The 20244-nt window shown below is 38.8% G+C and overlaps 1 protein-coding gene across 1 annotated transcript; it reads right to left on the bottom strand.

Annotated features, from left to right (window-relative positions):
* Positions 1 to 2710: 2710 nt before the first annotated feature.
* Positions 2711 to 19662, bottom strand: XCR1 (X-C motif chemokine receptor 1). Its single transcript, XM_077130384.1, has 2 exons — positions 19603 to 19662; positions 2711 to 8066 (listed from the first exon to the last, which is right to left on the bottom strand). Exon 2 carries the CDS (start codon positions 8033 to 8035, stop codon positions 7034 to 7036), a length of 1002 nt encoding a protein of 333 aa, XP_076986499.1. The 5' UTR covers positions 8036 to 8066; positions 19603 to 19662; the 3' UTR covers positions 2711 to 7033.
* Positions 19663 to 20244: the final 582 nt, after the last annotated feature.

Genomic DNA, 20244 nt, shown 5'->3' with positions numbered 1-20244 from the left:
GATGTTTGGAGACGCAGAGTCCAGCACATCACCATGTGCCTTCCTATGAGATGCTATGCACACCTGAACCCAGAGCTTTGCCCCAGAGGAGGTAAGTGATACCCAAGATGCTTAGAGAGGAAGTTGCTGGAATCAGAAGCTGAAGGCAACAGAACCAGGAACAAGGACCAGCAGAAACCAGCCACATGCTTTCCCATGCGACAGACATTGGTCCTTTCTTGAGTCAATGTATCTTTCTCTGGATGCCTTAGTTTGGACATTTTAAGTCCTTGGAACGGTAAACTTTCAATTTAAAAAGTTGAGTTTAAAAAAGCTGATCCATTTCTGGTATATTGCATTCTAGCAGCTTTAGCAAACTAAAATACATCCCTTTGTCATACCTGTTTCTCCCGCCTTCCAATTTTATGAGCTGCCTTAATTTTTTCCCTTTGTTTTCTGTTTTATTTTCTTCAGTTTCTTAATGTATAAATTATCCATATATTTTTTAAATGAATTTTTCTAATCTGGCTGCAGATATGACACTATACCCTGACATATCCTGGGCACACTCACAATGCAGTCATGCCTAATATTTTTTCAAGACATTTTTCCTTGCCACACCAGCTAGAGGTGATTTCTATTGCTAAGAGCCCTGATGAACACATCCCTTGTCTGGGGAAGCAGTGCAATTTGGTAGAAAAAGTAGGTGTTTGGGGACAAGACAGACCTAAGTTGAAAACCCCTGCTTTCTCTCAAACTGATCCTGTGAGCTCGAGCAAGTCATTTACCTCTCCAAGCCCCTTTCTCATCTGGGTAATAGGAACAGTGGCCACCTTGCAAAATTGTGAGTACAGTGCCCAGCACACAGTAGCTGCTCAATAAATATTAGCTGAGTAAATGACTGAACAGATAAATGTCCTAGGTTAATGATTCTCCAACTTAGTTGCGCATTAGAACATTAAAAAATCCAATGCCATGCCAGATCTCAGACCAATTACATCAGAATATCTGGGGGCAGGATCCAGGCAGCAGAATATTTTCAAGTTCCCCAACTGGTCTTACATGCAGTCCAGTTTGAGAACCAGTGTATCATAGGGTGGCCATGAGATGTGGAAATGTATACACCCAGTCTCAAAAAAAACCAGTCAATTTTCAATCTCCTGTGTGTGTCTTCAGTTAGGTGTAGCTTCTGTGAAGGTGAGGTAGATACTGGATCTCGTGGAAGGTTCTGCTGTGCACTAGAATTCCCCTCACCCACTGGAATTTGTATGCCCTGAAGAACCTAAAGGAAATGCAGCCCATAAAGTTATAGACCCATAGATCTTGTTTTAAAATCAAGGGAAGAGATCTTATTGATCATTGAGTTCAAACCTCTCCATGTAAGATGAGGAAATAAGTTTCAATGAGGGAAAATTGTCTTGCTAAAGATCGAGCTGGAATGGTAGGTGTGATAACCTATTGGGACCCACATTTATAGGTTCCTCTAAATATGAAATAAACAGAAGATGCTAAACTATCAATGTTCAGTGGTGTGTGTGTGTGTGTGTGTGTGTGTGTGTGTTTTACCAACACTAGCCTTACTACTGGAAAAGAGCAAAGAGGCAGATTGTTGAACCAATTGTAACCCAAGTGTTGGGGAGCAGGTGAAGGTGAATATTTCCTACTTTAAACTCCCTCCATTCATTGCAAAGTGATTTGGAATAGTTTTAGTGACATATTTAAGGTGGTCAAGGTCATTTTCTCTCAGTCAAGAGGGTTCATCCAGGTCATCTGGAAAAAGGGACAGGAGTTACTTGGGGTTGAAGGAATCCTATGGAAACATTTCCCCTAATGGGGATGACAAGAGGGTGGCTGATTTGAGCTGCTGATTCATCGTTGTGATCTCACTCACCCCAACAAGGACCTCCTGCCCTTGCACAGAGCAGACACTCCACAAATGTGGCCAAGGAACTGTCTGAAGGTCTGCATTCCCCTCTCTTATCTTCCATCACTAATCCCGGCAATCACCCAACTCCCCAAGCCCTTCTGTTACCTGTCTCTTCCCTCTAACCATGGTGATGCTCAAGGCTGAAGTGATCAAAGTCAAAGCACTGGGCTGTCCTTGTCTTCCTTTGGTCTCTCTGGCCACACTTCTTTTTGTAGAGGGGCCAGTAAGGAGGTGGGAAAGAATTGCAATAACCCTACATCTAAAATCTGGACAGGCCTCCAGGGTGGAGAGGGAAGGTCTATCCTCAGAATTACTTGATAAGGAGGTATAATTAAACCCTCTTCCCCTCCCCAAACTTCCTCCCAACCCCCAAAACAAGTTTTCAGGATATCTGAAATTCTCACTCGGAAGGAGTGTCATTCCTTCAGATTGGAGGGCTGTATCGCTGGAAGGCCCTGGTTCAGACACATGGGCCATGAGACAGACAAAAAGCCTTGGACTTGGAGATAGAAAACTTCATTGCCAGGCCAGGGAAGAGATGGAAGACAGAAAGCAGCAAAGTGGTCAAGATGCATTTGGCTTCCCATACAATTTTGCCTAAGGCTTAAATAGAGAAAGTTTCCCACCATCCTGACCCAAACAGGACTTGGGGCTTGCTTCCAGACTTATTTTCCAGGCCCCCTTCTGTATCCCTCCCTTCATCAGAAGTCCTGACCCAATCCCCTATAAGCAGAGTATTTTTAGGAACCACAATGCTTTTGGGTAGAAATGTGGAGAGCATGACCAGCCAGAGGAAAGTCAGTACATGCTAATCATTTATTTGTGCATAAAATACAGCAAGGCTTTCTATTTTTATAAGATGATTGCATCAGTAATTCATATTCATCTGGGGCTGAACAGTTTACAAAGCAGGTACTTTAACACACACAGTCTCACGTGCATTCCCATCATGTGCGTAGAATCTGCGCTGTTGGATTATTGGCATCTGTACAGTTTTGCAGATAAAGAAATTGAGGATCTGAAAGGCCCAAGGACAGAGTTCAGAATGTGAGGTTTAGGCCCAGGACTCAAATTCCATGATCCTTCTCAGAGAGAAGGGGATCTGTTCTACTGGGCTTTCTATCATGGGCAGCTTTCATAAATGAAAGCTGTCAGAAATGCAACAAAGCTTAACTCCAAACCACATGATGCTCAGGCTGGTAAGTCCAGGGTAGGAAGTTCATAGGAAGACCATGCGGAGAGTACCTGTTGTTGACAGGAAGATGTAAGATATGCAAGTTTGGGAAAAGGATCCAGAAGTAGAAAAAAAGCCCCAACACTGTCTTCTATCCACTTACTCAACCAACCACAAACATTGCCAGGCACCAAAGGAAGTTCTAGAAACATGCAACACTGGATTTGTGCCCTGAAGGAACTTTCACTCCCACTGGGTCCATCTAAGGTCTGGAGCAGCCTGGACTTGGAGACATGCTCTTGTTCAAAGGTTGGTAAGATTCTTCTCTTCCTGATTTTGTACAAGGTTGATGCAGAGATGGCAATGCTGTGAACAGGAATGGCATGGATTTTTATATTCCTGAAGTGGCAAGAGGTCTGCAGCCCTGTGTCCAGGGCATCTTTTCTTGACTGGAGGGAGGGACCGGCTCACAAGAATCCCATTGACCTTGAACAGTCACTTCAGAGGCTAGTAGGAAGGGAATGGCAGGAGGTTGTACCTGCAAAGAGCTGTGGTCAGAGAATGTCTTGTTGAGTGTGGTCAGTGGTGTGCAGCTCTTTGGCTATTTCTTTTATGAAATCTCACCCCTTGCTCCCTCTCTGATTGGATGCTCTGCCATCTTCCCATTCCTACTTCTCTTCCTTAGTACCTCTTCCTTTGGATTCTCAAGGAGCTGGATTAGGTGAAGACTCCTGATTAAAGATTGCCCTGGGAGTACTCAATTGAGGGTTCCAAAATATTGCTGGAAATGTAAAAAGATGGACACAACTGTATCTAATGAAATGTTCCCAGGAAGATAAGAGTATGAGTTGAAAGAAATTCTCAATGAATCTTGAGATTTGAAGGAATGGAATGGGATGAAAAGAAGAAGGAGTCTCTCAAGGGGCATGCTCTGTGGTGATGCATAGCCCCTAAACCTGACTTCTAAGATGGTTGGCTCAGGATCTGGGTGTTTTGGTTTGTCCAAGTAGGTACAAGGCCTGGAGTCCTCTGCCTTTCTGTTCCTTGGGCTCAGCCTGCCTCTGAATAAGTTGAACAAATATTTTAATAATATTAGCTTGAAGGGATGCCAGATGATGAGCCTGCCCAGAGGCCGATAGGTCTAGCACTGACCCCAAAAACTATCTCATTATCTTCTTCCATTTACTATTCTTTCTATGTGAATGATGGCCCCACCTTATTGGTTACCAAGCCCAAGAGAGCTTTATTTCTTTACTAACCATCTCCAGCAGGTACTACTTAAAACCAGACCCTTGCTCTTCCCTATCCAAGTCAAATTTCCCTAGGAGTTCCACCCAACAGCAAACAGACATTTGAAGTCACAGCTGGAACTGAAGGGGAAAATGTATAACAAGTACTCTAGGTCCCAACTGAGGGCATTGTTAGTAGCTATTTTATTCAACAAACATCTATTCAGTGCCCACTGTGTGCAAAGCCTTGTGCAAGAGACTACAGAGGACTCTGGAATCCCCATTTTCAAGAAGTTGCAGCCAAATGCAGTGGATCGTAACTGGGGCGCATGTCAGAATCACCTGGGAAGCTTTTCCAAAGGCTCCAATCCAGAGATGATTCAGGCTCACAGATTGGGCCTAGGTCTGGGTAGTACAGAAAACTTTAGAGGGTGGCTTTTATCTATGCCCTTGAGTGTGAAACTCCAGGCCAACATAAGAGGCAAACTTTTGTACCACTAATTAGAAGGAAAGGTCAAGTGTAACCATTGCCACAGAGAAGTATGTAGCTGAGAGTGTAGGCCAGGGAAGAACAGCTATTGTCTATAGAGAAGCAGCCTCAGGCAAGAAAGGCAAAATATACCCTGTGATGTGGCTCCCCCAAAAGCATAAATTAGAAGGATTATGACAACTGTCATTCTTTGTTCCCACTCATCACATGGGATAGAACACTAGAGCCATGTCTGGCAGGGAATAAGACCAGGTTTCTGCCCTAAAGCAGTATGCAGTCTGGTGAGGCAGAGACCTAAGACATGCAGGTGTATAACCACAGCACAAGGTGGAGATTGACAGATGCTTACAGAGGGGTACAAACATAGCGCCATGGCAAGCCAGAGAGAGCTTCCTGACTTGCAGATTTGGGAGGGCTTCTTAAAGGACTTGACCTTTCTGCTGGGGCTTATAGGCTAGGGAGGAGAAGGACAAGAGCTCAGGCCCAGGTGACAGCATGACAAAGGCTCAGAGGCAGGAGGTTGGGGGTTGGAGGTCAAGCTGCTTGGGGAGGGGATTTAGGCGGAATAAGAATGGAAAGGTCAGATGGCATCAGACTGTGGAGGCCTTGAATACCTTGCCAAGATGTTTGCATTTTATTTGTATATATTGAGGAGCCACTGAAGGTTCTGAAGCCCTTTGATGACAGTGCAGAGGATGGCCTAGTTGGGGAAGAGGGGCAGCAGGGAGATCCTGAGGAAGTGAAGCACAGTTTTAGGGATCAAGCCGTGAGCATGGAATGGCAAGAACAATTCTGCGATACATAGGGAATATACAGGCAACAGGACTTGGGAGTAGAGGCGAAGAATATGTAGGTCTCAAAGATGACTTAGGTTTGCTGTTTTGGGAGATGGGGGTAGGGTGAGGTGGGTGGAGCTATCAACTCAGGAGGAGGAGGACATTTTGGGTGGAAAGTGACAAATATGAGGGTCAGTTCAATATCTTCTTGGAAAGGTGGATGTTTTAAAATCTGGGCTTTCAAAGCTAGACTGCTGATACCCTGAGGATGGGAACTGTGTCTCATTCATCTTTGAATCCTTCCAAGAAATGCTTGGTGCAGAAGATAGTACTTAGTAGATTCAATCTTTCAGTACAATGTTCATTGAAAAAAAATTCATAAGTCTGTTCATGTGCCAGGAAATGGAACTATGATGCAGAACATATCTGTAATCCAGTTAAGGGTGTCTAATTCAGATTCCATTGTGACTGTGGTTCTTTGAGGGTGTGGATATTTTTGTCCTACAGAAAGTCTCATCCAGCAGTCACTGAAAAATACAGAGTGAACTCCTCTGTTTCAGTTTGCTAAAGCTATTGGGATATAATATATCAGAAATGGGCTGGCATTTTCAAAGGGGATTTATTAGGTTACAAATTTACAGTTCTAAGGCAATAAAAATGTCCAAACGAAGGCATCAACAGGAGGATACCTTCACTGAAGAAAGTCCAACGTTGTCTGGGGTTACTTGGTCACATGGGAAGGTACATGGCAGTGTCTACTGGCTCTTCTCTGCTGGGTTGGTTTCAAAATGGCTCTCTCAGGTCCTGTGGGTCCTTCTGGTTTCTCCTGGGAAATTTTTCTTTTTGAGCTCTCTCTCTCTGTGAGCTCTCTTTCAAAGGACTCCAGTAAAGGACTTAGACCCACCTTGGATGGATAGGGTCACATCTCCATGAAAACAACCTAATCGAAAGTTCCCACTCAATAATAGGTCTGCCCCCACAGGATTGGATTAAAAGAACATGACTTTTCTGGGGCACATAAGAATTTCAAAGTAACACACCTTCCAAAATCAAGGAATCAGCTGGAACTACCCTACAGTCAAAGAGGGGAGAAGCCATCTTGCTATTAACTTATGTTGAAATAATTATCACACACACACTGAGTCTTGAAATATGCCCCTTTTTTGAACCTTTTACATTAAGCATTGATAAGAATTTAATATGTAAATGAATGAATACTTGAAGGGATGAATGATCAACTCAGAATCCTAAAATTCCCAGGTGGGAAGCTACTTTCCCCAAACAAGGGAGCATTTGGGCCCACTTAGGACCCATTGGTATACTGTATTTATTTCACCCCCACCCTTGCTCTGGTAGCATCCCCACTGTTGTGCCTTTCTGCAATGCTCCTCCCTGCCCCACTTCTCACTCCCACTCCAGATCCTCTGTCTACCTCTGCCTGCACCACTAAACTCCTCTTCAATAGAAGGAGGCACCCTCATAGATGAAGGCACCTTGGGAATGAGGGAGTGGGGGTGGGCTGGGAGTCTGCTGTCTGCAGAGCCAGAACTGCCGGAGCAAACTTTTGAGGTGTCTGCGGAACTTGACCCCAACAAAGACATAGAGCACGGGGTTGAAGCAGCAGTGGGAGAAGGCAACATCGCGGCAAATGTGTACAGCATACTCCAGCTGCTGGTTGACCTCGCAGCTTTGGATGATCCCGAGCCGCAGCAGTGTCTGCAGAAACAGGATCAGGTTATAGGGAGCCCAGCTGAGGAAGTATGCCACCACAATGGTGAAGATGAGCCTGACTGTCCGGTGGTGCCGGTTGGACCTGGAGCGGAACAGGGTCCTGAGAATCTCTATGTAGCAGAACAGGATAATCCCCATAGAGAGTAGGAAGAAGATGTTGTGCTGGTAGACTGAAGCTAGGAACCACTTGCCTTCCGCATAATCACAGTTTTCCGGCAACACCTTGTGGAAGATTGTATCGGGGATGGAGGACAGGATGCTGATTGCCCACACAGCTGCAGTCACTAGCAGTCGGCAGTGGAGGGTGGGGACACGAAGAGTTGAGAGGGGTCTCACCACAGATAGATAGCGGTGGATGGTCATGATGGTCAGGAAGATGATGCTGCTGTAGAGGCTGATGGAGAAGAGCATATTGAGGAGCTTGCAGAGGAAGTCTCCCAGCACCCAGCCCCAGTGGTAGGCAGAGATCCAAAAGGGCAACAAGCAGGAGAACACCAGGTCTGAGAAGCACAGGTTGAGGATGAAGACATTAGTGAGGGACTCCAGGCTCTCATACTTCACTAGAACCCACAACACCAGGCTGTTGCCTATGAGGCTGAAAAGGAACACCAGGCAGTACAAGATGGTGGTGGTGAGGGTGGCAAAGACAAAGGTTTGGCTCTCACATAGAGTGCTGCCATAATCATAAGTAAAAAAGGTGGTAGACTCTCCGATACTTGAAGACTCCATCTTGACCAGATTGCAGAGACCTTGAGAGCACCTGAAATAATAGAGGCATAGAGTTTAAAGCCATGTGGTTAGGCTAGAGATCAACAGGACCCATATTAAAAGAAAGCGGTTCATGGACAAACTGCCAGTTGGTGAACTGCTTGAAATGAGATTAAGAACTTGTGCCAGAACATAAAGTCACTAAGCACATATGTTTTTTTCATAGCAAGAATTCTTGATGAAGGAAGCAGTGCATTGATTTACATTGTGTCACAAACCCTGCTGTTGTTGCAAAGTTGCACTTGAATAGCCCTAGGCTAGACCAATCTCCCAGTAGGTGTAAGAGAAAGAACAGTGGAACTGAATTCCAAGATGTAAGATCAAATCTGGACCCCATTTACTGTGCTATTGGGTAAGCCATTTAACCTTTCTGAATCTTAGTTTATGGCTAATGATCTCGGAGTTATTGTTTCATTTATCCAACAAATATCTAGTGAGTATTTACTATGCCACACACCATTCCAGATAGTGAGGATGCCAGCATGAATGAGACAGACAAGGTTCCTGCAGGAACTGAGTTGAAATGTCACTGGTTGGGGGAGAGGCCAAACAAGAAGCAAACATATAAGTAAAAGACATTCAAGCAGTGAAGAGCAAAACAAAGGAATATGATGGTAAAATACTGGAGTAGAACTACGTCAGGGAAGGCCTCCTTGGGAAAGGACACTGAGGCAAAACCTGAATGATGCAAATGACCTTTCTTTTCCTTCCCTTCCCCTTCATTCCTTTCCCTTCCCTTCTTTTCCTTTTTTTTCTTCCTTCCTTGACTTCTATACTCCTTTTCTTCCTCCTATAAAGTTCAGAAATCCTGATGGAAGGATTGTCTCAGGGAATTTGCTGTCTTCTGGAACAGCCCTGAAGAGAGAGGACAGAGGCAGAGCAAAAATTCCTCACATAAACCCAAGTTTGAGCCAATTTGGAAACTACAGTTAATATCATGCGACTCTGGGAGATTAATCCTCACTAACACAGAGGGAGGACTGACCCTCAGAGCAGAAAGCTTCACCGTGTGGGAGTTTGTTAAGCAGCATGTCTCATAGAAGCAAGCAAGTAGAAACAACCTAAGTGTCCGATATGGTGGGACTAGAGAAGTAGGTAAGAAAATGAATCATCAAATATGCGGTTGAATCCCCTGTGTTAGTGAGGTTTTAGAAAAAATGAGACTTGAGGGCTGAGGAGAGAGAAGTGAAGGCAAATATTGGAAGAGCTGGAATTTGTATCAGAGAGGTAAAGGAAGCTGCATTAAATATTCCTGGGCCTTGGAGAAGAAGGATGGAAGATAAGGGTGAAGCAGCCACCTGAGTCAGACAAGAGAGTCCTCATCACCTACAATGGAACAATCCCTATGCTAGCACTTTATCCTTACCTGATCATTTAATCCTGCAGCTGTCTGCAAGAGGAATCTGAGGTTCAGACTGGCTCATTGATTTTGCCAATATCATAAAGCCAGTAAGTAGCAAGAAGACCCATGATTGAAACCAAGACTTTATTACCTTGCATTTCAAGGAAGAGAACAGGAAAAATTGCCCTAGTTTTCCACCTATCTAAATTTGAAGAACGAGGTCTTGATTTACCCTTTTTCAGGCAGTCAAGTCAATTTGTGTTATAAATATTATAAATTAATATTTTATTTTGTATTCTTTGGATTCCTAGAGAGGATGCACATACTTTTGTATAAATATTTTCCACTCATTTTTATTTTAAAAGTGTTTATGGATTTTTCTCATTTTCTATTTAGAATAATGTTTTTCTTAAGGATTTTTAAGGGAATTTTTCTTGTTAATATCATCAAACCATTGTGCTTTTTAGCCATTTTATTATGTTTATGGTCTTTGAATTTTTGACATAGAATCCAACCACTTCACAATACATTTGCAATTTCAAGAAGAAATCGAAAATTGCTTAGCATATGAAGAAAGATTAAAACTTGACACATACTCATGGGAAAATGTAATCAAGAAACTGACACTGAAATAACCCAGATACTGGCATTTGCAAATAAGTATTATGATATGTATGTGACTAACAATGACAATGTAATATTACAAAGAATGTCAAGCTTAATCATCATCACATCATTAATAGTTTATTGTATTTCACTTTCTTCTATGTTCTCATTTTTCTTCATGTGTTTTCATTTCTCTGGAAGTAACAGTTACTTCATTACTGATTTCTAAGTAACATTTATGATGAATGACTTAAGTCCTTTTATTTTCATGCAGTGAACATGAAATACCATGTTCTCTTCCCATTAATTCATTTTGTTTTATTTTTGGTTGTATAGAAATTATATATTTATATATAATCATTTTGTGTTGCATGGCTTTTGAGTTTTGTATTCTTAAAAACATTTACATTAGTTACATACATATGTTTGTATTGTATTTTTGTCATTTCTTTATGCATGAGTTATTACTTTGGTTCTAAAGTATTAAATTTTCAAACTCAAAAATAAAGAATAAAGGCAAAACAAAGACATTTTCCAGATAAAAGAAAACTAACAAATTCATCACCAGCTGCTGAGCACTATAAGAGAGGCTAAAAGAAGTTTGACAGAAGGGCAATAATAACAGGTGGAAATACAAATCTTCAAGAAGGAAAAAAGATCTCAAGAGTTGTAAATAAGGAGATATATATAAAATATTATTATTTTAAATTTCTTTTAAATACATATTATGGTTCAAAGCAAAAATTTTTAAATTATATTGTAAGATTTATAATATATGTAAATGTAGAAGAAAGTACTGCCTTTACAGTAATAACATTAAATGTAAATGGACTAAACTCCCCAATAAACAGACAAAGACTGGCAGAATGGATTTAAAAACAGGACCCATCTATATGCTGCTACAAGAGACTCACTTTATACTGCAGGACAAAGATAGGTAAAAAGTAAAAGGTTGGAAAAAGAAATTTCATGCAAAAAACCACCAGAAAAAGTGAGGGCAGAGGTAGCTATATTACTATCAGTCAAATTAGACTTCAAACGTAAAGCAATTAAAAGAAACAAAGATGGACACTCTACTAATAAGAGGAACAATTCAACAAGAAGACATAACAATCATAAATATTTATGCACTGAGCCTGAGTGCCCCAAAATACATGAGGCACACACTGACAACACTGCAGGAAGAAGTCGACACCACTACAATAATAGTTGGAGACTTCAATACACTGTCTTCATTAATGGATAGATCATCTAGATAGAAAATCAATAAGGAAACAGAGATTTTGAATAATACAATAAATGAACTATACTTAATAGACATTTGCAACATTACACCCCACAACAGCAAGATACACATTTTTCTCATGTTCTCATAGAACATTCTCCAGGATAGAATCACATGTTGGGTCACAAAGTAAGCCTTAATAAACTTAAAAATATTGAAATTATACAAAAAACTTTTACAGATCATAATGGAATGAAGTTGGAAATAAATAACAGGCAGAAGATTGGAAAATTCACAAATACATGGAGGCTAGACAACACACTTGAACAAGAGAGAAATTACAAGAGAAATCAATACTATCTTGAGGCAAATGAAAATGAAAGCACAACATATTAAAATTTATGGGATGCAGCAAAGATAGTGCTGAGAGGGAAATTTATTGCCTTAAATGCCTGTATTAAAAAAGAAGAAAGAGCAAAAATCAAGGCATTAACTGTTCACCTGGAGGAAGTAGAGAAAGAACAGCAAACTAACCCCAAAGCAAGTGAAAAAAGAAATAACAAAGATTAGAGGAGAAATAAATGAAAAAGAGAGAAAACATGAAACAATAGAGAGAATCAACAAAACCAATAGTTGGTTCTTTGAGAAAAATCAATAAAACCAATGGACCCTTAGCTAGGCTGACAAAGAGAATGAGAGAGTGAGAGCAAGAGAGAAAGTGAGAGAGCAAAAGCAAGAGCAAGAGTGAGAGCGAGGGCAAATACATAAAATCAGAAATAGGAGAAGGGACACAACTACTGATCCCGCAGAAAGAAAAGAGATAATGAGAGGATACTATGAGCAACTATATGCTAATAAACCAGACAACATAGATGAAATGGACAACTTCCTAAAAAGGCATGAACAACCAACATTGACTCAAGAAGAAATAGATGACCTCAACAAAGTGATCTCAAGTAAAGAGATTGAATCAGTCATCTAAAAGCTCCTAAAAAAAGAAAAGTTTAGGACCAGATGGCTTCACATGTGAATTCTACCAAGAATTAATGAAAGCATTAGTACCAATACTGCTCAAACTTCAAAAAATTGAAGAGGAGAGAAAGTAACCTGGCTCAGCCTATGAAGCCAACATCACCCTAATACCAAAGCTAGACAAAGATACTACAAGAAAGGAAAATTACAGGCCCATCTCTTTAATGAATATAGATACAAAAATCCTCAACAAAATACTTGCAAATGGAATACAGCAGCACCTTAAAAGAATTATACACCACGATCAAGTGGGATTCATTCCAGATATGCAAGCCTGTTTCAACACAAGAAAATCAATTAATGTAATACACCAAATCAATAAATCAAAGCAGGAAAAATCACATGATGATCTTGATTGATGCAGAAAAAGCATGTGACAAAATTCAACATCCTTTCTTGATGAAAACACTTCATAGGGCAGGATTAGAAGGGAAATTCCTCAATATAATAAAGGGAACTATATAAAAAAAAAAAAACCCACAGCTAACATCATTCTCAATGGGGAAAGACTGAAAGCTTTCCCTCTAACATTGGGAACAACATTGTCAACATTGTTATTCAACATTGTGCTGGAAGTTCTAAATAGAGCAATTAGACAAGAAAAAGAAATAAAAGGCACCCAAATTGGGACAGAAGAAGTACAACTTTCACTGTTTGCAAATGATATGATGGTATTTCTCAAAAATCCTGAAAAATCTACAACAAAGCTACTAGATCTAAAAAATGAGTACAACAAAGTGGCAAGTTACAAGATCAACATGCAAAAATCAGCAGCATTTCTATACACTAGTGATGAGCAAACTGAGGAGGAAATCAAGAAAAAATTCCGTTTGTATTAGCAACCAAAAGAATTAAACATTTAGGAACAAATTTTACCAAGGCCACAAAAGACCCATACACAGAAAACTACAATAAATTGCTAAAAAAAAAATAATAATAATAAAATGAAAAAAGACCTAAATTAGTGGAACATGAACATACGATGTTCATGGATTGGAAGACTAAATATAGTTAAGATGTCAATTCTACCCAAATTGATTTATAGATTAAATGCAATACCAATTAAAATCCCAACAACTCACTTTGCAGAAATAGAAAAACAAACAACCAAATTTATTTGGAAGGGCAGGGTGAATAGCTTAAAATATCTTGAGAAAGAGGAATGAAGCGGGAGATCTCACACTACCTGACTTTAAAGCATATCACAAAGCTACAGTGGTCAAAACAGCATGGTACCAGCATAAAGATAGATATATTTACCAACAGAATCAAATTGAGTGTTGAGAAATAGTCCATCTCATCTATGAACAGTTGATCATTGATAAGGCAGTCAAATCAACTCAATTGGGACAGAGTAGCTTTTTCAATAAATGGTACTTGGAGAACTGGATGTCCATATTCAAAAGAATGAAAGAGGACCCCTATCTTACATCTCATACAAAATTAAGTCAAGATGGACTCAAGAACTAAATATTAGTACTAAGAACATAAAACTTCCAGAAGAAAATGTAGGGAAATATCTTAAAGATCTTGTGATAAGATGTGGTTGCCTAGACTTTACACCTAAAGCATAAGCAATGAAAGAAGAAATAGATAAATGGGATCTCCTCAAAATTGAATACTTTTGTGCATCAAATAACAAAAAGTTATTTTTGCCTGAACAATGGGAGACAATATTTGGAAACCACATTTCAAGTTTATTATCCAGAATATATAAAAAGATCCTACAACTCAACAACAAAAAGGCAAACAACCCAATTAAAAAATGGGCAAAAGACATGGACAGACACTTTTCTGAAGAGGTAATACAAATGGCTCAAAAAAACATATGAAAAGATGCTCAAATTCACTGGTTATTAGGGAAATGCAAATCAAACACAATGAGATATCATCACGCATGAACTAGAATGGCCATTTTAAGAAAAACAAAACAAAACAAAACAAACAGACAGAAAATTACAAGTGCTGGAGAGGATGTGGAGAATGGTGCAACTGCTCCAGAAGGCAATTTGGTGGTTCTTCAGGAAGCTAAGTATATAATTGCTATAGGATCCAGCAATCCTATTAGTAGGAATATATTCAGAGGAACTGAAGGCAGGGACACAAATGGACATTTGCACACCGATGTTAATAGTGGCATTATTCACAATTGCCAAGAGATGGAAACAGCCCAAATGTCCATCAATGAATGAGTGGATAAACAAACCGTGGCATATACATATGACAGAATGTTATGAAGCTGTGAGACAGAATAAAGTCATGAAGTTTGCAACAATGTGGATGAATCTTGAGGACATTATATTGTATGAAATCAGCCAGAAACAACAGGACAAATACTGTATGGTCTCACTAATATGAACTAATATTAATGAGCGAACTTTGAGAGTTAAAGTTGAGAACACAGGTTTTCAGGAGACAAGGAGAGGGTGGAGATTGGGCATTTGATGCTGAAAGAGTGCAGAATGTTTAACAGGGTTGATTGTAAAGATCACACAATACTATCTGATGGTAGCACAATATTGTAAGTACACTGAACAATGCTGAGTGTAATTATGGTTGAAAGAGGAAAGCTAGGGGCATGTATGTCACCAGAAGAAAAAATAGAAGATAAAGCTGGGACTGTATAATTTAGCAAAACCTAGAGTGGACAGTGTTGGTGATTAAATGTACAAATATAATAAAATTTTTACATGAGGAAGAACAAATGAGTGCCAACATTGCAAGGTGTTAAAAAAATGGGATGGTATATGGAAAAAATGCATTCAGTGCAAACTAGGGTCTATAGTTAACAGTAACATTGTAATATGCTTCCATTAAATATAACAAGGGGTATATCAAAGCTAAATGTCAATAAGGGGGGATATAAGAGAAAGGTATGGGATTCCTGCTGTTGTTTCTCCTTTTTATTTTACTTTATTTCTTCTTCTTCTTCTTCTCCTTCTCCTTCTTTCTTTGAGGAAGAAATGGAAATGTCCTCATATAGATTGGGGTGGTGAATGCATAACTATGTGATTATACCGGGAACCATTGACTATTTACTTAGGATAGATGGTATGGTATGTGAATAAAATGCTTGAAAAATAAGCAGAAAGATAAAAGTGCTGGAGAAAATGTGGAGAGAGAGATGCATGTATTCATTATCGGTAGGGAAGTAGATTGGTGCAACCCCTCTGGAGGGCATTGTGGTGGTTCCACGGACTAAGAATAGGGTTGCCATATGACCCTGCAACGCTGTTATTAGGTATACACTTGGAAAAACTGAAAGCATGGATATGAATGGACATTTGTACACTGGTGTTTATGGTGGCAGTACTCACAGTTTGCAATAGATGGAGGTAGCCTAAGTGTATATCAATTGATGAATGAAGGGCGAACTGTGGTGTATACATACAATGGAACAGTGAGTGTAAGAAGGAATGAAGTTGTGAGGCATGCAACTCAGTGAATGAAACTACAGTATGTTGAGTGAAATAAGTCAGAAACACCTTATTATTTATATTATATTTTATAAATATTATCAAGTCTCATTAAAATGGACTAACTTTGATGTGCAAACTCTGAGAATTGAATTAAAGAGCATGGGTTATCAGAGGATGGCTTATTGTAAAGGTTCTTAGGCTGTAAGCTATTACAAAAGTCACATCTTTTCCTGTGTTGTAATGGTTACTTCTAAATTCTGAGATGCTAAGCTCTTCGTGTAGCATCTAAGATGCTAAGCTGGTCGTTCCCTGGAACTTCAGTTATCTGTGTGACATCTGAAAATCAGAGCTAGAGTTCTGCAGCTATGAAAGTCAGCAGTACCCCATACAGCAACTGTTAAAAAAGCTGAAAAAGTGATCAGACTTCAATTAAGAGACATGAATGAAGCTGGTCTGTACGGCACTAAGGTAAAGCAGACTGAAAGGTAAAGGATTATATTCACTTCATTTTAAACTTCAACTTCTGCATGAGACTAAAGGAAGAGATGCTTATTTGGTGCAAAATTTATATTTTCAGTAGCACACTATCTAATTTAACTTGTATGGTCAGTTAATTTGAACACCATAATTTCATGGAAACCTGAATGGGGGGTGGGCCACGGTGGCTCAGCAGGCAAGAACACTTGCCTGCCATGCCAGAGGACCCGGATTCGATTCCCAGTGCCTGCCCATGTTAAAAAAAAAAAAAAAAAAAACCTGAATGGGTAGTGACATCTTGTTGGTTTGTATAGGTTTGGGTGATGGCGTGATACATCCTTGAGTAATCTGGGCAGAAAATAAAAAAGTGTTTGCAAAGTCCCCTTGAGGGACTGGGGAAAAATTTGGAAATATTATACTTCTTCACCTGGGGAATTCCTGATATTCTAGCAATTTAATAGGCCAAGCTCTCCATCTAGGGCTTGCCCTTTTGAAACTTACTCCTGCAAAAGAGAAGCTAAGCCACTTTATTATTTTTTTTTATAATTATGCCTAAGAGTCATCCCCCAGAGAACCTGTTTTGTTTCTCAGATGTGACTCTCTCTCTAAGCCAACTCAGCAGGTGAACTCACTTCCCAGTCCCCTAAGTGGGACATGACTCTCAGGGGTGTAAATCTCCCTGGCAACATGAGACATGACTCCTGGAGATGAGCCTGGACCTATCATTGTGGAATTGAGAAAGCTTTTTGGCCAAAAGGGGGAAGAGAAATGAAAGACAATAAAGTTCCAGTGGCTGAAAGATTTCAAATAGAGTTGAGAGGTCATTCTAGAGGTTATTCTCATGGATTATATAGATATCCCTTTTTAGTATTTAGTGTATTGAATAACTAGAAGAAAGCACCTGAAACTACTGAACTATATTCCAGTAGTTTTGATTCTTAAAGAGGATTGTATCACTATATAGCTTTTATGGTGTGACCATGTGATTATGAAAATCTTGTGACTGATACTCCTTTAACCCAGTGTCTGGACAGATATAAAAAAAGAAAATAAAAACAAAAAATAAAACAGATATTAGGGGGATAAAGGATATGGGATGCTCTGGGTGTTGTTTTTTTATTTTTATTCTTATTTTTTTTTTGGAATAATGAAAATGTTCAAAAATTAATTGTGGTGATGAATGCACAACGATACGATGATACTGTGAACCACTGATTATACACTTTGGATGATTATATGGTATTTGAATATATCTCAACAAAATTGCATTAAGGAAGCAATAAGATATGGTGAAATGGTTCAAAGATTTTTAAAAATGGGCATGAAATAGAAGTGGAGTTTCTGATTTAAAAATAAAAACATACTTTAAATAATTTATAAGTTAAAAAAGAATTACAGGACAAATGATAAAATATTTTAAGTTGAATAACAATTAATACACCATATCAGAATATGTGCTATGTAACTAAAGCAGTGGTTGGAGCAAAACCAATGACCTAGCTTCAGAAGCTAGAAAAAGGAGAGCATATTAAACCCAAAGTAAGTTGAAAGAATGAAATAATAAATATAAAAGCAGAAATCAACAACATAGAAAATAAACAAGAGAGAAAAGGAACAAGCCCCCCTCCCCCAAATTGGTTGTTTGAAAAGGTAAAAAGAAAATGATAAAATCCTAGCTATACTGATTGAGGACAAAAAAGAAAGAGAATACATATTGCCAATAATAGTTAAGAAAAAAAAGGTTATCACTACAAATCTTAAGGACATAAAAATATTGGCAAATAAATATTATGATCGATTTTATATTAACAAATTCCACAACTTAAATGAAATGGACAAATTTCTTTAAGAATTCAACCTACCAAAACTGACATGAGGTCATACAAATCCGAATAGTCTTACATTGATTAGAGAAGTTGAATTAGCTATAAAAACCCTTCCCACAAAGAAAATTCCAGATCCAGATGATTTTTTCTAGTGATCATATCAAATATTTAAGAAATAATTAACATCAGTCTTACACAAACTATTTCTGAAATAAAGGATGGAATACTTCCTAACTCTTATGAGACCAGCATAGCCTTCACACTAAAACCAGACATAAACATTACAACAAAAGAAAACTTTAGACCAATATCCCTTATGATCATAGTCACAAAAATCTGTAACACCATATTAGCAAATAGACCCCAGCAATATATTAAAAATGTTAATAAATTATGACTAAGTGAGGTTTATCCCATAAATGTGAGCTTGGTTTAATATTGGACCATCAATCAATTTAAGGTATCATATTAGCAGAACAAAGAGAAAAACTATATGATCTTTTCAATAAATACAGAAAAGGTATTTGACAAAATTCGACACCTATTCATGATACAAACTCTCAGAAGATCAGATATCAATGGAACATAGAGCATCTATAAAAAAACATGGCATGTTTCTGTTGGTTATTCATTCCTTCAATCAAAATTTCAGAGTCACTCATGTTTTGGAGCTGGAAGGCCCTGCAGATGTAAAAGTGGTGTCTCCAGATGTTTTACATTTTACCATTTCTCCTCTCCCCATCTCCATATCCCAACTCAACTCTTAGAGAGTGAATTTACTTTTCTGGTCCACAATATAATTTGGATTGAGAAACACAGCTTTTTTTTTTATGGTGACTTTTTCTTATTTATTTTTCAAATATTATTTTTGTAGTAAAATATGTTAATTTAAATTTAAAAATAAAAAATATTCTGTTATTACACCTTAGTGAGGCAGGACACTCTATTAAGTGACTTGATAGAAATTGCGATCCCGTTATGGGGAAAAGATGTGGAGATGGAGGCAAATTAAAAAAAAAAACAAGGTAATGAACAGCAGTAGTCTTGACTAGATGTGTTTACTGCTCTATGAGCTATTCCTTCACAGGTATGACATTTGCATTTTAATTGCCATTTGCTTTCCTTACATGGCATTTTCTATTTTAACACAATGAATAGAGAGGCACCATTCCTTGCCCAAAGTGGCCGAGATCTTCAAAAACTCTTCTGCATAATGGAATATCTTATCTGCCTGAAGCCAGAGAACTGAAACAAATTGGAGAAACGCACTTTAAAATTATATACCACAGATAAAAATAAAGGCCAATAAACAAAGAAGCCCCTTCACTTCCTTCAGCAGGAGGCAAAAAATAGCAAAAACATGTTATAAGTTAGTTCTACTCAAAGTTGATTCATAGACCAGCATCATCAGCATCAGGTGGAGCTTGTTAGAAATGCAGTTTCTTGGACCCCAGTTTCTGAATCAGAACCTCTAGAAGTGGGATTCAGGAATCTGCATATACCCAGTTTCTCCAGCCCGTTCTAATGCTCACCAAAATTTTAAAAAATTTCTGATATAGATTGTTAAAATTAGAGGAAAGCATAAGTTTAGAGGACCTTACCTGAATCTTGACCTCTTTACGTGTGTCTTGAATCAGAAATTATGCTTCTTTGTTTCATATTATGCTTACAGAAACTGAAACACCTGACCTGTCTACCCAGAAGTGAAGCCTGGCTAGGGTGAGGTGGGGGCTCTCAATTGGAATATTTGCTCTCTTTCTGTCCTCAATAGGTCTAGCGATGGTTTTATCATAATGATGTGAACATCTTTTCATGTGATTTTTGGTCATTTGTATATGCTCTTTGGACAAGTCTCTATTTATATCCTTTGTTCATTTTTAAATGAAATTGTCTTTTTTGTTGTTGAATTCTTATATGCTCTGGATAGGCCAAATATATATGCTCTGGATAGGCCAAATATATAATTTCAAATATTTTTCCTATTCTACAGGTTCTTGTTTAATCTCTTCATAGTATCCTTTGACACTCAAAAGCTTTTAATTTTGAGGAAGTCCAATTTATATGTTTTTCAATGAGTTTTATATTTCAGCTCTTATATTTGGGACTTTGAACCATTTTGAGTTAATTTTTGAATATCGTTGTGAAGTAGGAGTTCAAATTCATTCTTGGTGCATTGTCCCAGCATCATTTGTTGAAGATACTATTCTTTCCCCATCTTGGTACCCTTGTGGAGAACCTGTTAG

This window comes from Tamandua tetradactyla, chromosome 15 (assembly GCF_023851605.1).
Source record: "Tamandua tetradactyla isolate mTamTet1 chromosome 15, mTamTet1.pri, whole genome shotgun sequence".
Taxonomy (NCBI): Eukaryota; Metazoa; Chordata; class Mammalia; order Pilosa; family Myrmecophagidae; genus Tamandua; species Tamandua tetradactyla.
The sequence above is the reverse complement of the archived record's forward strand: the minus strand, read 5'-3'. Positions and strand labels throughout refer to the sequence as shown.

Excerpts from the sequence above, each read along its gene's own strand:
- XCR1 (XM_077130384.1), bottom strand. The coding sequence starts at position 8,035 with ATGGAGTCTTCAAGTATCGGAGAGTCTACCACCTTTTTTACTTATGAT.